The following is a 21544-nucleotide window of genomic DNA, read 5'->3' on the forward strand; positions in this document are numbered from 1 at the left end:
ATCAGTTAAGGAGGATGCAATCTTTATCCCCAAATCAAGGGGCATTTCATCCATGTATTGGATTTAGTTTATAGTCCCCTCGTTTGGAGGACTTTTAGGAATTTATGACTTATTATGTAGTTTGAGAGTTGTATTCTCATCTTTCAGGCACAATGTAGGTTGCTTTTTCTATGCAGATTAAAAGTTAGGGAGATGCACCCAGCTCTCATTAATGTTCTCCACGGCTGTGTAATTAATGTTTGATCCTTTGCCTGGGAGTGAGTATGGGAATGGATGTGGAGGCAGCCAAAAAAAAAAAAAATCGGAATGCTTTTAGAGTGTTTATCTGAGTGGACTGGCTACCCCAACCATGCTTGGAGCTGTACGATTTCTGTGGATTCTGAAAATAAGGGAAGTGTGGGCTGCAGTCAGGAGCTTGAGAATTCAGAAATAGTTTATTTGTCTGGCTGTTCTTTAATATTTAGATGACCTGTTAATATACGATTGAAGAACACCTGAATTCTTTTATTAGTCTAGTAACATATTTGGGAATCTTATAATAAACAGTGGTTTGTTCTAAGACCTGTTTTTCCTGTTGATGGGTATAGCTCCACCTTGATATTCTGCTGGCACCTCAAAGTCAACCTGTGTAAAACTGAAGTTGTTAGCTCCGTCCCTGAAATAGCTTTTCTACCCTCCTTTGTTCTACTCTCCCATTTTCAAGTCAGTCAGGCTAGAAATGTCAGAGTTACCCCGGATTTCTTTCTGATATGTATCTCTCCCCATACAATTGAGGAGTTTGTCTCAGTCTTCCCTTCTTTATTCTTTCACTGCCACTGACCTTCATGTTTACTTAGAAAATTCTGAGTGATTTCTTTGCTCATTTTCTTTCTCTTTCTGTTCCCTTCTGTTCTCTTCTTTCCGCTTCTTTTCTGTTCTTTTCTTCTGCCACTTTCTCTCCTTTTTGTTTTATTTTCTTTCTGTTTTTTTCTCTCCTTCCTCCTTCTCTGTCCTTCCTGTCCTCCCATTCTCTTTTCCTCCCTTTTTCCTCTTCCCTCTTTCTTTCATTTTTAACAATTCTACTTATACGTCAATCTTCCCACATTTTTGTAGGCGGTATAGGTCTACTTTCTGTAAAATGTTTATCATTTTAATTACACCTATATAATTAAATATAAACTCTCCAATAAGACATTATTTTTCCAAGTTATCCTCACCCTCCTCCCAGTCTCCTTCCATATTTCCTGAGAGAACTACTACTATTCCACCCTCATTTCTGCTTTACTCATTTTGTTTCCTGCATCTGAAAAACCTTTCCATGACCATTGCCTTCGAGGCTCATCTGAAATGCCAACTCATCTGTCCATAGCTGGGTTGTCACCTCCTTCCGGAAGCCTTTGCTGACCTGTCACAGTGTAGGCTGGATCTCTTCCTCTGTGTTGTCATAGAATTTGGTACATCTCTCAGCATAAGCACATAGTCCACTATTGTCATTGATTGACTTGTGAGTTTTCTGCACTAAACCACAGACATGTAGAGGTTTTGGACTACGTCACTTCTGTGTGTCCCCAGTGCTTGGCACACAGTGGGCATGCAACAAAGCACCTTTCCCTGGAGGAAGGATGTTCCACAATGATTCAACTTTCTGTTTTCCCCATTCAGACACTGTTTATGGGCCATTATGGGCCAGTGGTGACGGTGAGTCAGTGCTATGGAAAATGCACTCAGCTTTATAATCCACTTGCACTGCATTTTCTGTTTTGTTTTGCATTCCCCCCAAAAAAAAGATTGTCTTCCAAATTATTGAGACAGACTTTAAGATGTGTTGATATTCTATCAGTCCAAATACCAAATAAACATAGAGAATAATTTCAGTATTATGCTGAGTAAAATGAAAAACCCAGTTGGGGGTCGACTATTTATTACTGTTTTTCAAAAAGCTGATGATAAACAAATGGCATAATTAAAAATATGCAGTATTTTACCCTTAAATTTGCCCGTTATGCCAATTTAAGTTTTGGTCTCCCTTCCCCCAAAATTAGCTGGCTTTTTAAGTCCAAATGAGAAGGGTGTTTATTCCAGTGACATAAGGAACAGGCTATGATGGCATAAGCCTGAGATGATTGACATTAATTAGATTGTTATTGAACTTTTTAAACATTAGTTTCTGTCAGAGGTACATCACTGAGACATATTATATGCTCCAGTGTTTTTGAAGCGCTATACAACACAGAAACATTCCCTCTATTAGTACGTTAATTCTGACTATACTTATTTTCAGCCAAGACTGGCCCTTACAGATTTGTTCACGTTATTTGTAACTTCGACATTTGAACAGTGATTTTTTTTTAACAACTTAGCCTTTTATTGTTAAGGTTTCACTTTTTTGACTATCAGCCCATAACCTCAAGCCCTCTTAAATTAGTACCCTCCTAATTGTCTCTGTTGCTATCAATTATAGTACTTGAAAATGAACCACATCTGAGGAAGAGTTTGTGTTTAGTTCAAACAACTCTTTTTGTTCCATTGAATATAAGTATGTGTGCTAAAGTGTCCTTGTAAAGAGTTTTCAGGATTTAAAAAATCTTTTCTTTTAACGTATTCCTTCAGATATCCCATATTATTAGGAGGAAATAAATAAATTGAGATTAAAGACCTTGAAAAAAGCCAGCCTTTTGTATTTTTAACTTTTACAGTGAAGCGTTTTTGTGAAAACACCTATGTATATAAATTATAAATGAAATCCATGGAACATACTACATGGAAGGAATAGTTTCCAAAACTAAGGTTAAAATGGAATAAAAAGCCATCATGCCCTCCTCAATCAGTGGAAAATAATTTAAAACCTGTTCTTTAACATGTGTGTTGAATATTTCTATCTAACTCTAATTCACACGCGAATGGCTCCACAGTTAGGTGTTTTTGGGAAAAAGATAGATTTTGTCCCATTTTTTTGCAGAAGTCCATATATGTCAGGTTGAGTCACTGTTAGTGGGGCCGTGAATTACTATCGCTTTCTTTTCGCAGATAACTCAGGGACCTTAGTGAGAAATTTCTCTCTCTGCTCACTTCTCCCAGAATGCACGGAGCCCCTGCTTACTTCCAAAGATAAACAGAATACCACTCCTTCAATCCAAGAAGGAATATAAACAGAAGCATTAGCTTAGTAACAACAGAATAGTACTTTTTCATTTACAGCTACGAGTATGGGGAGTGACAAGTGTATGAGATTGTCACTGAATGATTTCACCAGTTCCCCTCTATTCAGACTTGTCTTCCCATTGGCAGGATAAATTCAATTAGACAGTTCATTTTATTAAATAATAATCCTATTTATGTGATTAGTCCTATGGAGTGTGCTGTCTAATACTATAGTCACTAGCCACGTGTGGCTCTTTCAATTTCAGTTAACTAAAATGAAATGAATGGATAATTCATAAAAAAAACTACTTACATTAAATTTAAAACTCAGTTCCTCATTTGCTCCAGCCTAATTTCAAATGCTCAATAGCCACATGTAGCTGGTGCTGCCATATTGGACATGGTAAAGTGCAGAACATTTCAGTTTCCATCATCTCAGAAAGTTCTGTTGGACAGCCCTCACCTAGAGTTTGTAAATCACTTTGAGATGCATTTACTCACTTGACCCTCACAATAATCCTATAAAATGGCAAGATGCATGATCCTAATTATATCCACGAAGATGAGGCACCCAAGGGGCCAGGAGTTTAAATAATGTGTCTTTCACAGAATTTAACTTACAGAACTTCCTTTGGGAGCATAATTACACATAAAGACAAATAGAAATGAATAAAGGACTTTATCTACAAATTTTGATCTTCAAATATAAGTGACTTAAAGGCAGAGACGTGGTCTAGCTCGTTTGCTGTTGTAAGCTGGTATTTATCACAGAGATGGCACAAGTTAAACACTCAGTAGCCAGTGACCTGGATGATGAATAGTTGTAACGCTTACTCCAAACAGAATTGATAGTTTAAAAGAAGTTTTAAAATGTGGATATTCATATTAAAGGGACTCCTGGATTAATGGGTTATAATTAAAGTTCTGGTTAGCAAAAAAAGAACGATTGAAATTTATAATCTTTTTTTCTACTTGAGTTCTCTTTTTAAGTATAGCTAGGAAACGAAAAGTTTTTTCTGCTCCTGGTTCGGTTCAACCATTTGAAAAATTTGAAGTAATTCTTTGAATGTGTAGGCGCTGTTTCCTGGCAATAACACACAATAAACTTTTGCTGCACACACTTATTTGCATAACTGTTCTTGCTGTATATCTGTGTTTAACCTAGAAAAGAATTGTTTTAAATGAACATTTGTGAGTCATGAAAATAAAATGAATATGGTCAATGTTCTTGCCTATGGTCTCCTAAAAGAATAAATTATGTTTTATTTTAGAAAAGCATTTAAATGATACACATTAGTTATATTTCACCATGATTTACATGTACATCTCATACAAAGAAAGTATAGAAATAGCCACAAAGTAGCCTTTAGATCTTCTTTTTGAAAGAGAAAAGAAATAGAAAATTATGTTTTCCAAAGTTAGCTTTGTAATATGTAACATGTAATTCTAATATATTGTTAGCTTTTAGTAATCTGCATACTAATATGATTTACTCCTGTTTCTCAAGAAGGCACATCAATATCCTGTACAAGTGTCAGTATTGTTGTTCTTGCCATCAGTTGTGATCCTTGTGTTTTTGTTTGTTTGCTTGGGTGGTTTTGAAAGAATAGTCAGTAATAGGAAGGCACTCTTCAGCATAAAATATATTAGGTTGGTGCAAAAGTAATTGTGGTTTTTTGCAATTATGTTTAACCTTTTAAACCGCAATTACTTTTGCACCAACCTAATATAACCATTAAAAGCATCCTAAATAATGGAGTTGGCTCATTTTCCCTGCGTAAAAAACAACTTTTAGATACATAGGCACCACCAACTTAAAGATTTAATGCAGCTATCATAGTAGCTTAGTTTATTTACCTTAAACCAAAATGCCTTACTGGCAGTTTTTGTGTGTGTGTGTGTGTGTGTGTGTGTGTGTGTGTGTGTGTGTTTTGTTTTTCTGTTTTTTTTCATGAAATCGGCTTTTTTTCATGATCGCTTCACCTGATGGTACTCAGTGTGGATTTTCTGATTCTTAAAGTTGTCAAATAAGTACTCAAAGGACGTTGTGATGCTTAGTAATAATTTGAATTCACCTCAGAATCCTATCTTTGGGATTTCTTAAGACTGTGTGCTCTTTGTTCAGCCCTTTCAGTGTGGACATGGAGCATGAGACTTGAAGATTGCAAAATCAAAGAACTAGTGATGATGTGTTGTGGTTTCTCAGGAATCCCTGTTCCACAAGCAGAAGCTGAAAACATTTCATATTAGGAAACTTGACAACTAAGGCAATGTGGTAGCTCAAATGAGCAAATTTCTATCTCTAGACTTGTGCACTGGCTTTCTGTGCTTCCATTAGAGAAGAATGGGTACTTCTGAATTTGCCCCTTTTGATTCCTGAACAAAGTACTTGAGTTAAAGGCATCCCATGTAAATGTTTTGCTTTGTTTTTGGAAACACGGTTTCTGCTCACCTCCAGTGAGTTGGGAAATAGATGGAGGAATTTTGCAATATTAGGCAATTCATTTCAGTGCAGATTTTAGTTGCTTTAGCCACTGAAGTGTTAGGTTGGAGTGGTGAATAGCCTCGATCGTCATGTGGTCGGTCTCTCATACCGCTGATTGTCAGGAACTGCCTGGGAGGGTGCCCCATTCTTCCCCTCTGGTTAAACAGACTGAAACCTGTGTGCTTACAAATGGTGGATATAGACATTATCCACCGTGAGACATTGTAATCCTTCAATTAAAAGCCGTGGGAGACCTTCATAAATTATTATCTTAATGGACAGTTAATGTTGGGCTGTTGATGTGTTCATGCACATTTCATAAAACTAATACTGGAAATAAATTTAGAGGCTGTCCCAATTGAGGAAGCTGTTCAGAGAGCTTAAGTTATTTGATCAGGGTCACCCTTCTCTTTAGGTGGAAGAATGGACTTCAATCTTAGTCCTTCCTGTGCCATAGCTTTTAATGTGCTGAAGTAATATGATTTGCATATTAAGTAGAACCTTTTAAGTGATTTTGAGATGCTTGCTACTTTTTTTCATGGAGTGATTTGGGTATGAGCAGTGATCACACATGTCATTTTTGAGCAGCTGTTGAAGAAGGCAGACCATGATTATGCCACGTGCTTAATCTATTACATCTGGTTGCTGGAAAAATTCAAGAATTCTCTGATAGTTGAAAGAAAACATTTCTCCCTCCTTGGAGCATTTCAGTCAAAAACTCTCTTTTAAACCAGGAATTTTGGCTGGGTGGTGGCATTTAGTTAAGCGGCCGTTGACGTGCACACTGAGAAGGAAGCATTTTTATATAAAGTGAAGCCTGTATAGCCTTGATACTATGCAAGTTTATAATTTCTGGTAGAAAGCAGAGCTGTGGTGATTTTTATGGTAGGATTATTTTTATTTTGGCCTTTGACCATCCCCATGGCCCACTCTTGGGAGGGGCTGGGCTATGAGACAGAGCCTCGATCTAATAATTAGGCCCTGTTAGGTTTTCTTCTTTTCATTTGTGCTACACGGGACACATTGGTTCTCCTTCACCAGGATTTCAAGCTCATGACATTCATTTCATTTTTAGTTGGATACAGCATGCTCAGGCTTTAATTATAAGGCATTTTGTGCTGTCATTTAGCACCCTTATTTTACCCCCGAAAGTAAACTGCATCTCTGTCTGCAGTCTCATTGCTGTGGAGACTGAACAGAGGATTTCCTTGGAGAATGTCGGCATTGAGTAATCTCTGAGCAACTAACTGCCTCTGGTTTTGACAGCAACCCTTAGCTTTGTGAGAAGGAGTCCCACGTGATTAGGATATTTCTGCAGACACTGGACGTGAAGGAAGTGCTAGTCAAATCTACTTCTTTGAAAATGGTTTTCTTAGTTTTTCCTTCCTTCTAAAAAGTGTATATATTATTAAATCCTTTGAATTAGGTATCGTCCTTGTATTACCTACCTTAATCTGACACTTTGGCCGAAAATGTTTAGAATAATGAGCCTCTCATAGAGTCGCTATTGAATAATGCACAGTGAATTTATTTGGCTCTGATTATTCAAGTGATTTCATAAGAAGCAGAAGTGCTATTGTATTTTTTGATGTGGAATACTTGGCAGTGTCCCCTCCTCCCTGCTACAGAGAGCACTAAATTAATGATACCTTTAAAGTAACATCCATCTCTTTCATAACAGGTCACTTCAGGTGGAACGTTCATTGGCATTGGACGGAAGACACCAGATTGCCAAGGAAACACCAAGTACTTCCGCTGTAAATTCTGCAATTTCACTTACATGGGCAACTCCTCCACTGAACTAGAACAACATTTTCTTCAGACTCACCCGAACAAAATCAAAGCTCCTCTCCCCTCCTCTGAGGGTGCAAAACCTTCAGAGAAAAACTCTAACAAATCCATGCCTGCGCTTCGATCCAGTGATGCTGGAGACTTGGGAAAGTGGCAGGACAAGATAACAGTCAAGGCGGGCGATGACACTCCTGTTGGCTACTCAGTGCCCATCAAGCCCCTCGATTCCTCAAGACAAAATGGTACGGAGGCCACCAGTTACTATTGGTGTAAATTTTGCAGTTTCAGCTGTGAGTCGTCTAGCTCTCTTAAACTGTTAGAGCATTACGGCAAGCAGCACGGAGGAGCACAGTCAGGCGGCCTTAATCCGGAATTGAATGATAAGCTTTCCAGGGGCTCTGTCATTAATCAGAATGATCTGGCCAAAAGTGCAGAAGGGGAGCCAATGACCAAGGCAGAGAAGGGCTCTAGTGGGGCTAAAAAGAAGGACTTCTCCAGCAAGGGAGCAGAGGATAATATGGTAACGAGCTACAATTGTCAGTTCTGCGACTTTAGATATTCCAAAAGCCATGGCCCTGATGTAATTGTAGTGGGGCCACTCCTCCGTCATTATCAACAGCTCCATAACATTCATAAGTGTACCATTAAACACTGTCCCTTCTGTCCCAGAGGCCTTTGCAGCCCAGAAAAGCACCTTGGAGAAATTACTTACCCATTTGCTTGTAGAAAAAGTAATTGTTCCCACTGTGCACTCTTGCTTTTGCACTTGTCTCCTGGGGCAGCCGGAAGCTCAAGAGTCAAACACCAGTGCCATCAATGCTCATTTTCCACCCCTGACGTAGATGTGCTCCTCTTTCATTATGAGAGCGTGCATGAGTCCCAGGCATCGGACGTCAAACAAGAAGCCAACCATCTGCAAGGACCAGATGGGCAGCCGACTGTCAAGGAAAGCAAAGAACATTCATGTACCAAATGTGATTTCATTACCCAGGTGGAAGAAGAGATTTCCCGACACTACAGGTAAGCCATACAGGGGTGTTGAAAATCATCAAGGAATTGATAGAAAGAATCCAGGGGGCTGGTCCAAAAATTGTTGGGAATTTGTGGTGAGTAGGGGAAGTTACAGGACAAGATCAGGTAAAACATCAGAATACTGCAGACTATATATGTTCATAGATGTGATAACCACAGATTTTAATTTGGTCACTTATTTCAGACCATTTACTCCTCTGTTTCATACCTGTTTTATACCATTTACAGAGTATATTTTAAAATCTGCAGTGATGCTGATAACTACATGGACTTTATTAATTTGCCACAATTCATTTATTTGTCCTTGCTGAGTATGGCTCCATATTCCATAACTTTCGAAAGAGCTGCTCCCAAATAAAAGGTACCACTAGAATTTGTTATATTCGCTGTTCCAAGTGGAGAACAGTCAGAGTGAGAGCATGTCGCTCCTTTTTCTTTTAAAACGACATTGGACATTCTTTATGCTTTTAAAAATTGGGCAAAATCCTTGTTTTGCAAACAAACAATAAGCCGAAGGTGAGAATTCTGTAATATGTGTGACTCTGGATTTCTGTACACTCACTCCTCTAAGCAGGTAAAGCTGCTGCCGTTATTTCAGATTTGTAAACAGAGAGGGTCTGTCAGTATTTTCTTCCACTTTCACTCTATTCTCTTTATAAACGTTAATTTTCCCAGTTAATCTTTCATGCTTTTGAGAGATGAGTTTAGAATACATATCTCTATTTCATTTATTTATTCATTCCTTAGGTAATTAATTCCAAAAATTCACTTGGTGCCAGGCATTGATGACAAAAGAGAAAACACAACAAACACAGTCAGCACCCTCATGGAACTTACAGTTTAGTAGGAGATCTCACATCATCATAAGAGTGATGAATGTCATAAAAGGTGAAGCAGAGACCACTGTGTTTGAATATAACGACAACAGAAGCCAATATATGGTAGATGAGGAAATGCCTCCCTGAGGAAGGAGTGTTTAAACCGAGACTTGATTATACATAGAAATTAGTTCAGCAAAACCCTGGGAGTATAGCACGTTCACATACGACTTAGTGCTTATTGGATGCTTTCTTGTTATTATTCCTCTAAGCATCAAAGTAAAGAGCTTTATTTACGATTTTTAAGTGCTTTTCCATATGTAAAGTCAATATCCTAGTTTAAAAATCTAGTAATTTAAATTTTTGTATTCCAAGATTTTAAGCAATTCCTCCCATTCTTTTTGAATGTTGTGTGTTCGTACTGGTGTGTGTATGTTTTCTCAGCCATCAGTAATGAAGCCGTTCGTGTCCAACAATAGGCTAATAATGTTAGATGTTAATTTGATGGGCGTCCTAATATTCACAGTGCATCCAAATGTTCAGAAAACACTTCCTTGAGATTTACACTGTTTAATTTATAAGGTCAGCCCTAGGAAAGACACAGTCCTGCAATCAAATATGTTCACACTTGCAGTGAGTGTTTCTGGCTTCTCTGCTGTTAGCTGCATGTTAATTTATTTCTGGGACTTGCAAACATTAGCTTTCTACTGAGCTTTACTAGTGTGTGTATTGTGCATGCACATTTGTTAGGTTATGTAAAACTTAGATAATCTATTCTTTTTTGAGGGAGGAGGCTTTCTTTATGAGGTAATCAGCCACCCCCTTCCCTCCCCCCCCACACACACACACTCACGATGACTATATGACATATCTAGATACCAGATCCCTTACATGCGTGGTTTTTCTCAGGGAAGCTGAGGCCATTGCTTGAAAACCCATCTGGAAAAATAGTTCTGTAGGCTTTGATTAAACAAACGAAAAAATCCCAAGAAATAAAGGTATGAATAAAAATATTACTGAATAATCTCAGAGTTTAGTTAATACTGAGCAATGAAAGTAAGTTCCAGAGGGAAGAGATTAGTCTTGTTTACTGCTGTGTCTACATGATTTAGCATGGTGCCAGGATGGCTAATAGGTGCTCAGTGAATATCTTTAAGTAACTGAAATCCCTGTGAGTTTTTTACTTCACCATAGTTTTAATGAGCTGAGATCTCCATGGTAAGTTACAGTTTAATCTGTGACTATTATATGGTCTTGGAACCCCTTTGAGAACCTAGAGTTCTACACAAAACGACAATTGTCTGTGCATTTTGGATTTAAGTCAACCTCTCAGTATTTTATTAGGTAAAAAACTGAACATCGTTTGTCCCTAGGGCATTAAAGTCGTCTTTTTCACTTATTCTTAAAACCTGATGGAGTTTGTGTGATCCTAGGTACATAAGATACTGAGTGGCTTATCTCTAATCTTTTTATGAATTCTTGTAAAATATTCGAAATTTGGAGAATTACAATTTCAGGAGTCTCAGCTTGGTAGGAAGTATAAAGACACTCTACGGAAAGCTGAACGACAATGGAGGCTCCAGGAATGGGAAAGGAGATAGTCACATGGATACTGAAAACTTGATTTGCTACCAAAGCATTTTCTTCACGTGCCGCATTTTGAAGATAGTATGAAAGGACAAGTTTACCATATCGCAATAATATCTTTTTAGTTAAATTTATGTTTATTCATATTATATATGTTGGGAAATTTTCACCTTAATTCTGTTATTGGTGTGGAAGCTTCTAGGCTTTTCAGTGTTTTATATACAAGACTTTCAGTGCAGTAAAATGGTAGTATAAGCTAAGAACTGTAAAGTATGTGAAATCATGGAGCTATAAAATAACTACAGCTGAGAAGGCGGAGAATTAATTTAGAGCTATGAATGAAAAACCTTAGTGTGGATAGCATTCCATGGGCATTTTCCCAAAGAACCAGATTTAACCTGGGTTGAACTGCAAACATTTCCAGTCAGTAACTGGAAGTTGGTCAGTTCTCTTTTCTTAATGTTTCATATTTACTTATGATACCCCTAGCTCACATCATGACTGAGTTACTATATTCCACTCATGAATTTGTTCCTCACACTACATTTCTCTTATTATTTAATCAAACAGTGTACCCATTCTCTAATTAGCTACCATTCTCCTCATCAAAATTTTCAGTGTTACAACTTACGTTTCTGGAGTAAGTAGGAAGATTATCTCCTCATAAGACAACTATACTAGGTAAAACATACTTTTTAATCCCTTGCTGGACTTCCATGAACTAAGGAACATTTCTGGAGCTTTTCTCTTCTCCCCTTCACCAAGAGTGAACTAAACCCAAACTGAAAACAAGTGAATAACAAACATGGAATGTGAGGTTGCGTGGAGGGCAAATGCCAATATTGATGCCACAATTGATCAGGAGACCAAGCCTGGAGTCACTGGCAGAAAAATTATGCAGATTTTGAATTTTACTTAAGCTGGCACCTTGATGGTGGCAAAAGGGATTCCACATTAGTGCCTTCCTCTGACTCCTGTCAGAAGTAATCACAAATTTGACTAAAGGAATGTACTCCAATTTTCACCTCCATGATATCTAGGGCTTAAGATAAACGTTATATGAGCTCACTATTATAAAAATTCTCCATATGGACAGGGATATAAACCACTATATGTGATAGCAGTAGAAAATGCAAATAGTAGCTTTAGATAACCAGGAACTTCAGGTACAGTAGTTTTCAGTTATCAAAAAATAATACATGTTTTAAAAATTAGACTTACAAATTGATCATGATATATGAGATCATGCATGACCTGGAATATTCAAAAAAAGAAACAAATCATATTTTTGAATTGAAAATACAATTATTAAAAGGTACAATGTACAATAGATTAAATAATAGATTAGCGAATGATGGAGAGCAAATGAGTTAATCAGAAGTTAAATCCGGCGACATTAATCAAAATGTTAAGAGAGGGTAAGGGATGGAAAGTATCAAACGTAAATAGTATGATAGGGGAATATAATAAGCTGTTTTGATATGCATCTAATTAGAGTCCCAGAAAGAAAAAAAAAAGAATATAGAGAATGATAGGCAATTAGTATTTGAGGAGATAATGGCAGAAGATTATCTAGAACTGATAAAAAACAGATATATAGATACAAGAAAGCATAGCTTATATTAAGCAGGATATATACAAATAAATTCAGTCATAAACACATTGTAGTAAAAGTTAGAATGCCACAGCAGAGAGGTCTTTTAGAGCAACTAGAAAAAAAAACTACATTATCACCTACTCAGAACAGACAGTTAGGTTAACAGCAGACCTTTTATCACAACAGTGGAAACTGGAAGAGGTAGGAATACTATTCAAAGTTTTGAAAAAGGGAAAGAAAAGTTAACCTAGTATTATCTAGCTGTCAAAACTATCTTCCAAGAATAAGAGCAAAGATATTTTCACATAAGCAAAGAATAGAGAAATGTGAGTAAATTTAAACAACCATAGCCTGCCTAATTTGTGTAGTTAAAAAGAGACAAAGATCCTGGGCAATACTATTATGTAGGTTTGCAGAGAAAGTAATCAGAATTAACTTGTTCTAAGGTGCTTGAATTGTCTGGAGTTGGTGAGTTAGGACTTTATTATGCATACTGGGAAACTATTAAGGATATCCAATGAATAAATAGGAAATAAATACATGAATTCCAAAGCTATAGGGGAAAACAAATGGAAAAACAAAATAAAGAACTCCCGTAAAATTCAATCTGTTTTTTAAAAAATGGCAAGTGGAGAAATGCGAAAAATTGGACAAATAGAATATCAAAAGTAAGATGTTAAAAACAAAAACAAAAACCCTCCAGATAGCAAAAATCTTAACCTCTGTGGATTATTAAACTTCCCACTTAAAAGGTACTGTCAGATTTATTTAAAAACAAAATTCAACTCTAAGCTGTTTATAGGATACACACTAAAAACATATAAGGCTATGGAGAGTGTGAAATAAAAAAATAGACTGAAATATTACAGGAAATATAAACCAAAGGAGAGTTGAGATAGCTTTATTAATCTCATACAACTTAGATTTTAAGACAAAAAAGCATAGGAGGGAAAAGTCTTTGCATAATGATAAGAGGTTCACTTCTTCACGGAGATAACAATTCTAAAGCTATAAAATATAAATAATATATATGTAAAGCAAAAATTAAGTAAAAATTACAGGGAAAATATGACAAACCACAATCTAAGTGGTAAATTTTAAGAAGTCTTATTAAATGTTGAACAGAAAAAAAAACCAAAATATAAGGATTTGAATAAATTGACTTAATGGAAATGTACCAATTCTTTACTCAACAACTAGAGAATGCATATGCTTTTAAAGCAGATATAAAATACTTAGAAAAATTGACACATATGAAGCTAAAGAAAATCAGATAGCAGGAAAACAATATCACAGAGAACGTATCCTTTGACTCCGTGTAATTAAACTTAACTTCAATAACAAAAAAATAAGGATAGATGAATTTACACAAGGCACATAGTAACTAAAGGAACAAATGAGGTCACTTTATTAATCTCAGAAAACATATATATGTTAAGACAAGAAATATTATGAGGTAAAAATGCTCAATACATATTTTTTGAAGTGAATTTGGCCAATTCTGGCACCATGAGATGCTCATATCCCAATGACTGCATAATTTCCTTGGAAGAAAATGTGTTCTTTGGGTGCACTGGGAAACATGTGCAAAAAGGTTTATAGTAATATTGTTTGAAAAAGCAAAGAACCGATATAAAAATCAAAAACAAAAATACATAGGGAAAGAAATCCCAACTATTCACAAGAGGTTAGCTAAATTATTTGTAGATTTTTCATACAGTTGAATGTTTTGCAGTAGTGAATTTGAATAAATGACAGTTGGCTGTAATGGATGCATCAAGTAAGCATAATTTTCACTGAATAAAAACAAATTGAAGAACACTGTTTGTAGCCAGATACCATTTTATATTAAGTTCAAAAACTAGCAAAACAAAACTGAATACGTTTATTCATATGTATTCATATATATATATCATATATATTCATACATTCATATACCTATATTGACCTATGCCATAAATATTATTTCATCTATCATTCTTTCACATATACACTAGATATTTCTATACATAGAGCAATTTATTTCTAATCGTACTATATGATTCTATGATTATGTTCCAGTTTTTATTGTTTTGTAAACCTAGATAAGACTATATATATATATATATATTATATATAATATATATATATATATATATATATACACAGAAGGTGCCAAAAAATGTGTGCACGTTTTAAGAAAGGAAAACTATTAAAATTGTAATACTCAATATATACCGATAACGAAAGATGACTACAAGTCACATTTGACTTCGGCAATGACAAGAGGTGCTCAAAGTGGTTACCATCAGCATCCAGACACTACTGATTATGGTGAACTACTGCTTGAGCAACGTTGAGCAAAGTGTCCACTTGTATACATTTTTTTGGCACCCCGGTATTTATTTACATATATATGTGTATATATGTGTGTGTGTGTGTGTGTGCATGTATATGTATATATACATATATATGACATTATATGATATTTATAATATACATAATGTGGGGGTGTGTGATTACCATTATATGATACAATTTTAAAATGATAAATGGGCATCGATTCTCATCATATGTCCAATGAATACTTGAATAAATGCTCAATCTCCCTTATTATTAAAGAACTACTTAAAAATCATCAATGTAATCATTGACTACCAACTTGTTCTCTGGAATGTGGAAAACTATACATGTATTTTGGTAGTGTATGTGATGACAAGTATCCATTCGGAGATTTATGAATGCATGTTAAAGTTTGTTAATAATAGTGTTTTAAGTCTTTTAGACATAAAATATATAACTCTGGCTGAAGGAAATAACGGTGGATATAGTAGCTGGTTAAATGACTGTAGCTACTGCTCAGTCTGTATCTTCAAAGAGCTCTGTGAGAGAGCATGGACTGTGTGCTCCGCTAATTCTGAAGAACAGATTTTATGATAAGCACTTAATTATCAACACATCTGAAAAAGCCAAGTACGCAGTGCATTAGTACAGAGCTTCTAAAAGGGTGAGGGCCATGATGATACATTTAGATTTGTGTATGTTATGGGACATGTTCTTTTAAACAATACCTAATAAATCAGTTGCCTGTAATACCTTGAAATAGACATAATAGTTCAAGTTGATATTTCCCAATGTGAGACAAAACGTTACTCAGGATATTAAATTCCATCAAGAAAATAACCCACAGTTGCACTACCTATATTTGTATATGCTAGTTATTAGAAATTTCAGATTTAACAGTCTTGAAGATTGTACAGGAATAGTTACCAGGTCTTGGAAAAAGATCATTTTTAGCCATGATTTCCATTTCATTTTAGTTTATATAAATTATTTCCCTTTCCTTATTTACTTTCTATTTTAGAGGAAGGCTTATCATTTTCTTTTGAACATTTCATAGGGAATATCTTTTTCTCAAAAGTGAATCATAAGTTGAAAATTTTCAGATATGACCTTAGTTGTGTTTTTTCCTACCACTTGAAGATGCAATCAGCCCACATCCCCCTTAAGAAACGAGTTACTCTAAATGAGTAAATACTAATCAGATTATTTCAGTTTAAAAGAATGACGAGTGGATTTAACGAAATTTTATTCATTCAGAATTTCAGCTTTTTTGTAGATTTTAGTTTGTAGGTTGCTCTTCTCTAGTTCACTAAGGCTGAATATTATATTTCCAAATTCTAGAAGTTGATCTGGTTATCTACCTGCAATTCCTTTTTTGTTTTTGTCCCTGAGGTATTCCTATCACCTGGTTTTCATTCCATCATTCTACAGTGTCAGTAATCTCAAATGCCCCCCATGTAGACATGGATAACAACAAAGTACATATTACAAAAACGAATAACTTTATTAGATGCCAGATCTACTGACCTGTATCTAAATTAAATCACCTTCCTTTACTCCTTTTCTGTGACAGTTTTTCTGTAGGTGTCTGATTCCATAATTACCAAAAAATATCTTTCAATGTCTAATTGATCGGTACTGATGATTTTATTCATTTACTTTGATGTCCATTTAGTCATTGAAGAAGAAAAACTGTGGTTAAAACTATTAAAAGTGAAATACATTTATTCGGTGATGGAGATCTTTTCAAGTGATGGCAGATAGCTCTGAAAGGTAACATTTAAAGGAGAAAAACAAAGCATTGCTCAGAGCTGACTTCACATGTACTGTGAGGTGGTACACCATGAAAACAAATAGAGTAAAAGAGTAGCATCTTTTAGCTAACTTTTTGTAGCATCTTGAAAACCTCAGTCTATTTTGAATTATGAAAACATGTTTAATCTCTACTAGTGAATGAAGTGCTGCTACGAGGATAAAAGGCCGCTGTGCATTGAAATATGGATAGACCTGAAGTAAATGCTTTTTATAACACGTAAAAATTCTGTCAAGTAGGATAAGGAATAAAACAACTCTTCTTACAGAAATTTTAAAAGTCACTTGAATTAGGTACAATTTGGCCTTTTTTAAGGAAGACTTTTCTGGAGGCAAAGGATGATTTAGCTCTTTTATCAAAGTTTCTTTGATTCATATTGTCATTGTCTACAATATTGCATGGCACATACTGAGATTTTATGTATGAGTAGATCCCAAATATTGCATGTGACATATTTGCACTAAAATATTATTTGTTTATTATCTGACATAGAAATTTAACTTGGCGTCCTCTGTTTTATCTGGCAACCTTATGCTAGGGAGACCTACAAAATGACATCTAGTCTGAGGAGAGTGTTTGCTATCGAGTTGGCAGGAGAGTATAGAATTTACGTTAATACAAAGCATATATTTGTAGTGTCCTTTAAATTAGTTTGGCTTAATGTAACCAGAAGTTCTAGGAGTTTGTAAATAATTGAATTTATTCAGAGGACCACTCAAAACATACTACCTGCAAAATATCTATGTACCTCTTAATATTTCTCTGCCACTTTATGGCTCTGCCTATTAAATCCAGCATTCTGGACTCTCCCAGAGCTGTAGTGGTTTGTGGGGGTTCAGAGCTAGTCACCCCAAAATGTGCTTCTATGGTATGTGGATTGTTTTGAGTTAAGGACAACTTTAGCTATAGGCTTAGGAGAAACTTCTGCCCCTCCCTTGACTACCTGGAAGAACTTGAATTAATGGCCTTGCCCATAATGGGGAGAACAAACTGCTATTTACTAAGTGTCTGCTCTTCTTAGCATCCTGCATTGACCCTTTGAAGCTCCCAAGTCACCTTACCTCATCTCTAGCTCAGAATGTCTTACATACTCATGTTTCTTTTCTGTCTCTGAACCTCTCCTGCATGTGTGGTCTCTGACTCTCTCATGTATGCAGGATACCCATACATATGTATGAATTAGATTTCGTTATTTTTCTCTTCCTAATCTGTCTCATGTCTATTTGATTAGAGCAGCCAAAAGAACCTTGAGGGTAGAGGAAAGTTTCTCCTCCCCCACAGGTATGTTCTTTTGGTTATTAAGCAGATATTTACTAATTGACTGGATATTCTGCATGGGGTTGGAGAGGTACAGAGATGCATGAGCTTTGATGTTGATCTTAAGGCAAAGTAAGATTTACACAGGGTTTTAATAAAAGACAATGTGGAAAAAATCCTCAGAGGAAGACAGAGTTTCAGAGTAGCACAGAGGAATGCTAGGTTTACTCTTGGGTTGAATCATTTGGGAAGTGTTTATGGATGAGAAGATGGTTAAGGTGGATCTTGAGAAATTGAGGGAAATCCCTGAACCTTTTTTAGATTTTCATATTAATGCTAATAAAATGAAACATCCTTAACAGTTTAGAGGAGAATCCAAACTAATAATTTCACGATGACTACACTTCTGTTCTTGAGAAATGTTTCTTATACTAGGGTTTGAAATCATCTATTTTTATTCTTTGGGGACATGGCGTTATGTTGAAGGTCTTCTCAGTTAGTATTGAGAGTAACACACATCCTAGAATATGCCCAAATCTTTCAGGCATTAAATCCTGAATACGCTAGTTACATTGCATCAAGTACCAAACAACAGACATGAAAGAGTAACCCTGTACAAGAGTTAAGACACTGTTTCGTGCCCTCCAGATTATTTTATGTGAATTGACTTGTCTGTGCTTCAGGTTTTTGTCCTGTGAAGTAGCGCTGGAAATACGTACTCTTTGTGATTGTTGTGGGATAATATCTGTAAGTAGCCTGGCACTGAAGAATATTGAAAATGAGCCCCAAACAATGAGATGAAAAAGATGAATTACTGTTTGGGGATTATGCTTGACAATGTCATGTTTGTAGTTTTAAAGCTGTTAGTGTTGACTCTCAGAGGTGAGTAATATTGTGTGTGCTTTCAGAGAAAAAGAAGTTGCTCATCATAAAGAATTCATTTGGGGATGTTCAATCAAGTGCTCAGTATGTGTACTGAGAGTTCATTCCAGACTACTACCCATCTTGACGTTATTTCTGACTATGGCTTCATGATTCTTGCTGCTTAGGGTGTAGTCTGGGGACCAACCGCATCAGCATCATCTGGGAGCTTGTAAGAAATACAGAATATTGAGTCCCACCTTAGATTTCCAGAATCAGAATCTGAAGTTCAACAAGATCCCCAGGTGTTTCCTATTCATGTTAGAATTTGAGAAGCACCGCTCTAGATGTTTGTATAGATTTCTATTAGTTAGTATAGTTTCTATTGCTCCAAGCTTTTGATAGTGGAGCAGTGTTGTCTTTTAAATATATTTTCTGTCGTGTAAGACTGCTATTAGAGGGAGAAAGAACTCCTTCAGGTCTTGAGCCTACTAAGTTGCAAATTACCTTTTCCATTTCATGTAGTGTTCAATGGCCTGAAAGATTGAGCAATTTAGCAGTTTACTGCGTAATTGGTAAGCTTTGCTCTCTTTTCATTAATAGTAGTCATATCCCAGAATCTTAAGATTCTGAATAACATAATAAGGAAATTCTGTGTTTTATTAAAGGCATGGGGGTTGGTGGATGTCTTATGAGTGTGTTCATTGAGTTGGTATCTACTAATATAGATACTGGTCCCTGAATTGCTTATCACCTGAGGACCTTGTTACTAATTCAGATTCTCCGGTTATGCCCAGGAGATGCTGATTAAGTTGTGCCACAGAGAGACCTTGGAATATGTATTGCTAAGAAACTCCTTCAGTTGCAGTGCTGCACATAGCTTGTTTTGCACACCATTGCTTGAGTCGGTCTCTTTCCTATCAGTTAGAAGACCTTTCCCATCCCTTATGCTTTCATTTTACATTCCCTACGTTTTGATTTTTCACATTGTCTGTGCTTGCATTTAACTTAGTATGCAGTTAAAAATTCAGGCAGCAGAGGACAGAAAAAATAGAACATTGATCTGGGAGATAGAAGGCCTGTATTCTTGACCTGATATAGACTCAACGGACAAGTCATGGTTTCTTCATTTCACTCTCTGTAAAATAGGCTTTGTACTTCAGGGGAATGTGAGATCATGTATATGGGAGTGCTTTGAACTCTTCAAAAGAAAAGGTCTGTGAGTTGGGTTTGTTATTACCACCTTATTTTAATATCCTTCCTGTTAAAATGTGTTTTCCTTTTCAACGTAAAACCTCGTTCTCACTGAAAATTTACCTCTGCAATTGCTGTTTCCTTTTTGTTTTGCACCCAGTCCCCACCGTTCCTTGCATTTTGACGGTTCTCCAGCATCTGTATCATGCAAAGTTTTCCCTATATTGGTTGGATCAAGAGCTCCTCTGTGGGGCACATCAAAGCAGCTCTTGCTGTGAGACCTGTAAAGAGTCAGAGAGTTGTTCCCTAGGACAGGAACTTGAAACTAGAGAACCTAGAAGCCCAGACACTGTGTTTCAGAGTATAACACTTTGTGATTAATTCATTGTCTGGACAACGGCCCAGGGCCTTGTGTTTAGGAGGAAGTACCAGTAAATAATGGGCAAGGGTTGGATGCATTTATTTTTATTTGGTGAAGGAGGGGAGTGGCTCAGGATCTTTCTAGATTGCACAATAAGTAAATATCGAAGGCACAGAATCTCCATTAGTTACCTATGTTACTAGATATATTATGGCTCTAAACCATCTTAATGAACACACTCACAGGACATCCCCACCTTAAAATACTAAAGGTAATGAATGCCCTTTCTATCTGTGTTACTTAGAACCTGAAGATTCTGAGTGTTACTGCTCTTAGTGAAAAGAGAGTCAAGCTTCACACTTAAGCAGTAAACTGCTAAACTGCTCAATCTTTCAGGCCATTGAACATGACGAGGTGAAGCAGAAAAGCCACGGAATATATTCTACCTGGCCATGTCTTAAAGCAAGAGATCTTCTAGGAAATGAACTTGGTTTTAAAAATGATGTCTGTCATAGTTAAGGTACATGGGAGGTAGAAAATCATGATACCAAAACACCAGGTTGTAAGTTTAAACTCCTTTGCACAGAAAGTACAGAATACACATTCACACTGTAGAGAGGGGTTTCATTTAATTTTTAGATTCATACTGGTGTTAAAAAACAAAATTCAGCCAAGCAAATTTGAAGATCTAATTGTCTTTAATTAAGCAATTCATCCATCAGGCAACAACCCATCTAGCGGTTAGAAGGACCTCCGAGGGGTTGTACAAATGCAAGGTTTTTATAGGAGTAAGGGTGGAGCAATTGGTTAACCCTTACTTGCTTATTTATTTACTATGAGTGTTATTTACTTAATATTCACAAGAACCCTATGTTGAGGCATTATTATTTTCATTTTTCAGAGGAGGAAATTGAGGCAGGTTCAGTAAAGTACTCAAAGTCACATATATTGTAAAATACAGAGCTAAGATTGAAAAGCAGGCTTTCTGGTTCTAGAGTTTTCACTCTTTCAGTGGAGCAACTTTTCCCATAAGAACAGGGAGCCTGCTGTCTTAAAATAATTTTGTCCTGTGGTGCTCTAGAATCTCGTAATTTCTTTGTTTTTATGTTGCTACTTTCTCCTTCTTGTTGCCCTAATAATAATAAACCATCTTTATTTCATGAAATAGCATGTAATTCTTTGGAAATTTTGGTAGAAGTACCAGTGGCGATTTATAGTCTTGATTTATAGGCAGAGATCCCATCACAGTTTCCAAGCAGAGATCCCACACCATGTCAGGGAAACTGTAAACTCACTGGCACAGTGG

At 36.2% G+C, this 21544-nt stretch overlaps 1 protein-coding gene across 7 annotated transcripts in view; it reads left to right on the forward strand.

Annotated features, from left to right (window-relative positions):
• TRPS1 (transcriptional repressor GATA binding 1) overlaps positions 1-21544 on the forward strand; it is a 238476-nt gene that overhangs the window by 52405 nt on the left and 164527 nt on the right. For all 7 annotated transcript variants that reach the window (XM_074316276.1, XM_019747366.2, XM_019747369.2 and 4 more), the window contains one exon: positions 7287-8416. In XM_074316276.1, the coding sequence (XP_074172377.1) occupies positions 7287-8416 (1130 nt within the window). The remainder of the gene's footprint in view (positions 1-7286; positions 8417-21544) is intronic.

This window comes from Rhinolophus sinicus, linkage group LG12 (assembly GCF_036562045.2).
Source record: "Rhinolophus sinicus isolate RSC01 linkage group LG12, ASM3656204v1, whole genome shotgun sequence".
NCBI classification, from domain to species: domain Eukaryota; kingdom Metazoa; phylum Chordata; class Mammalia; order Chiroptera; family Rhinolophidae; genus Rhinolophus; species Rhinolophus sinicus.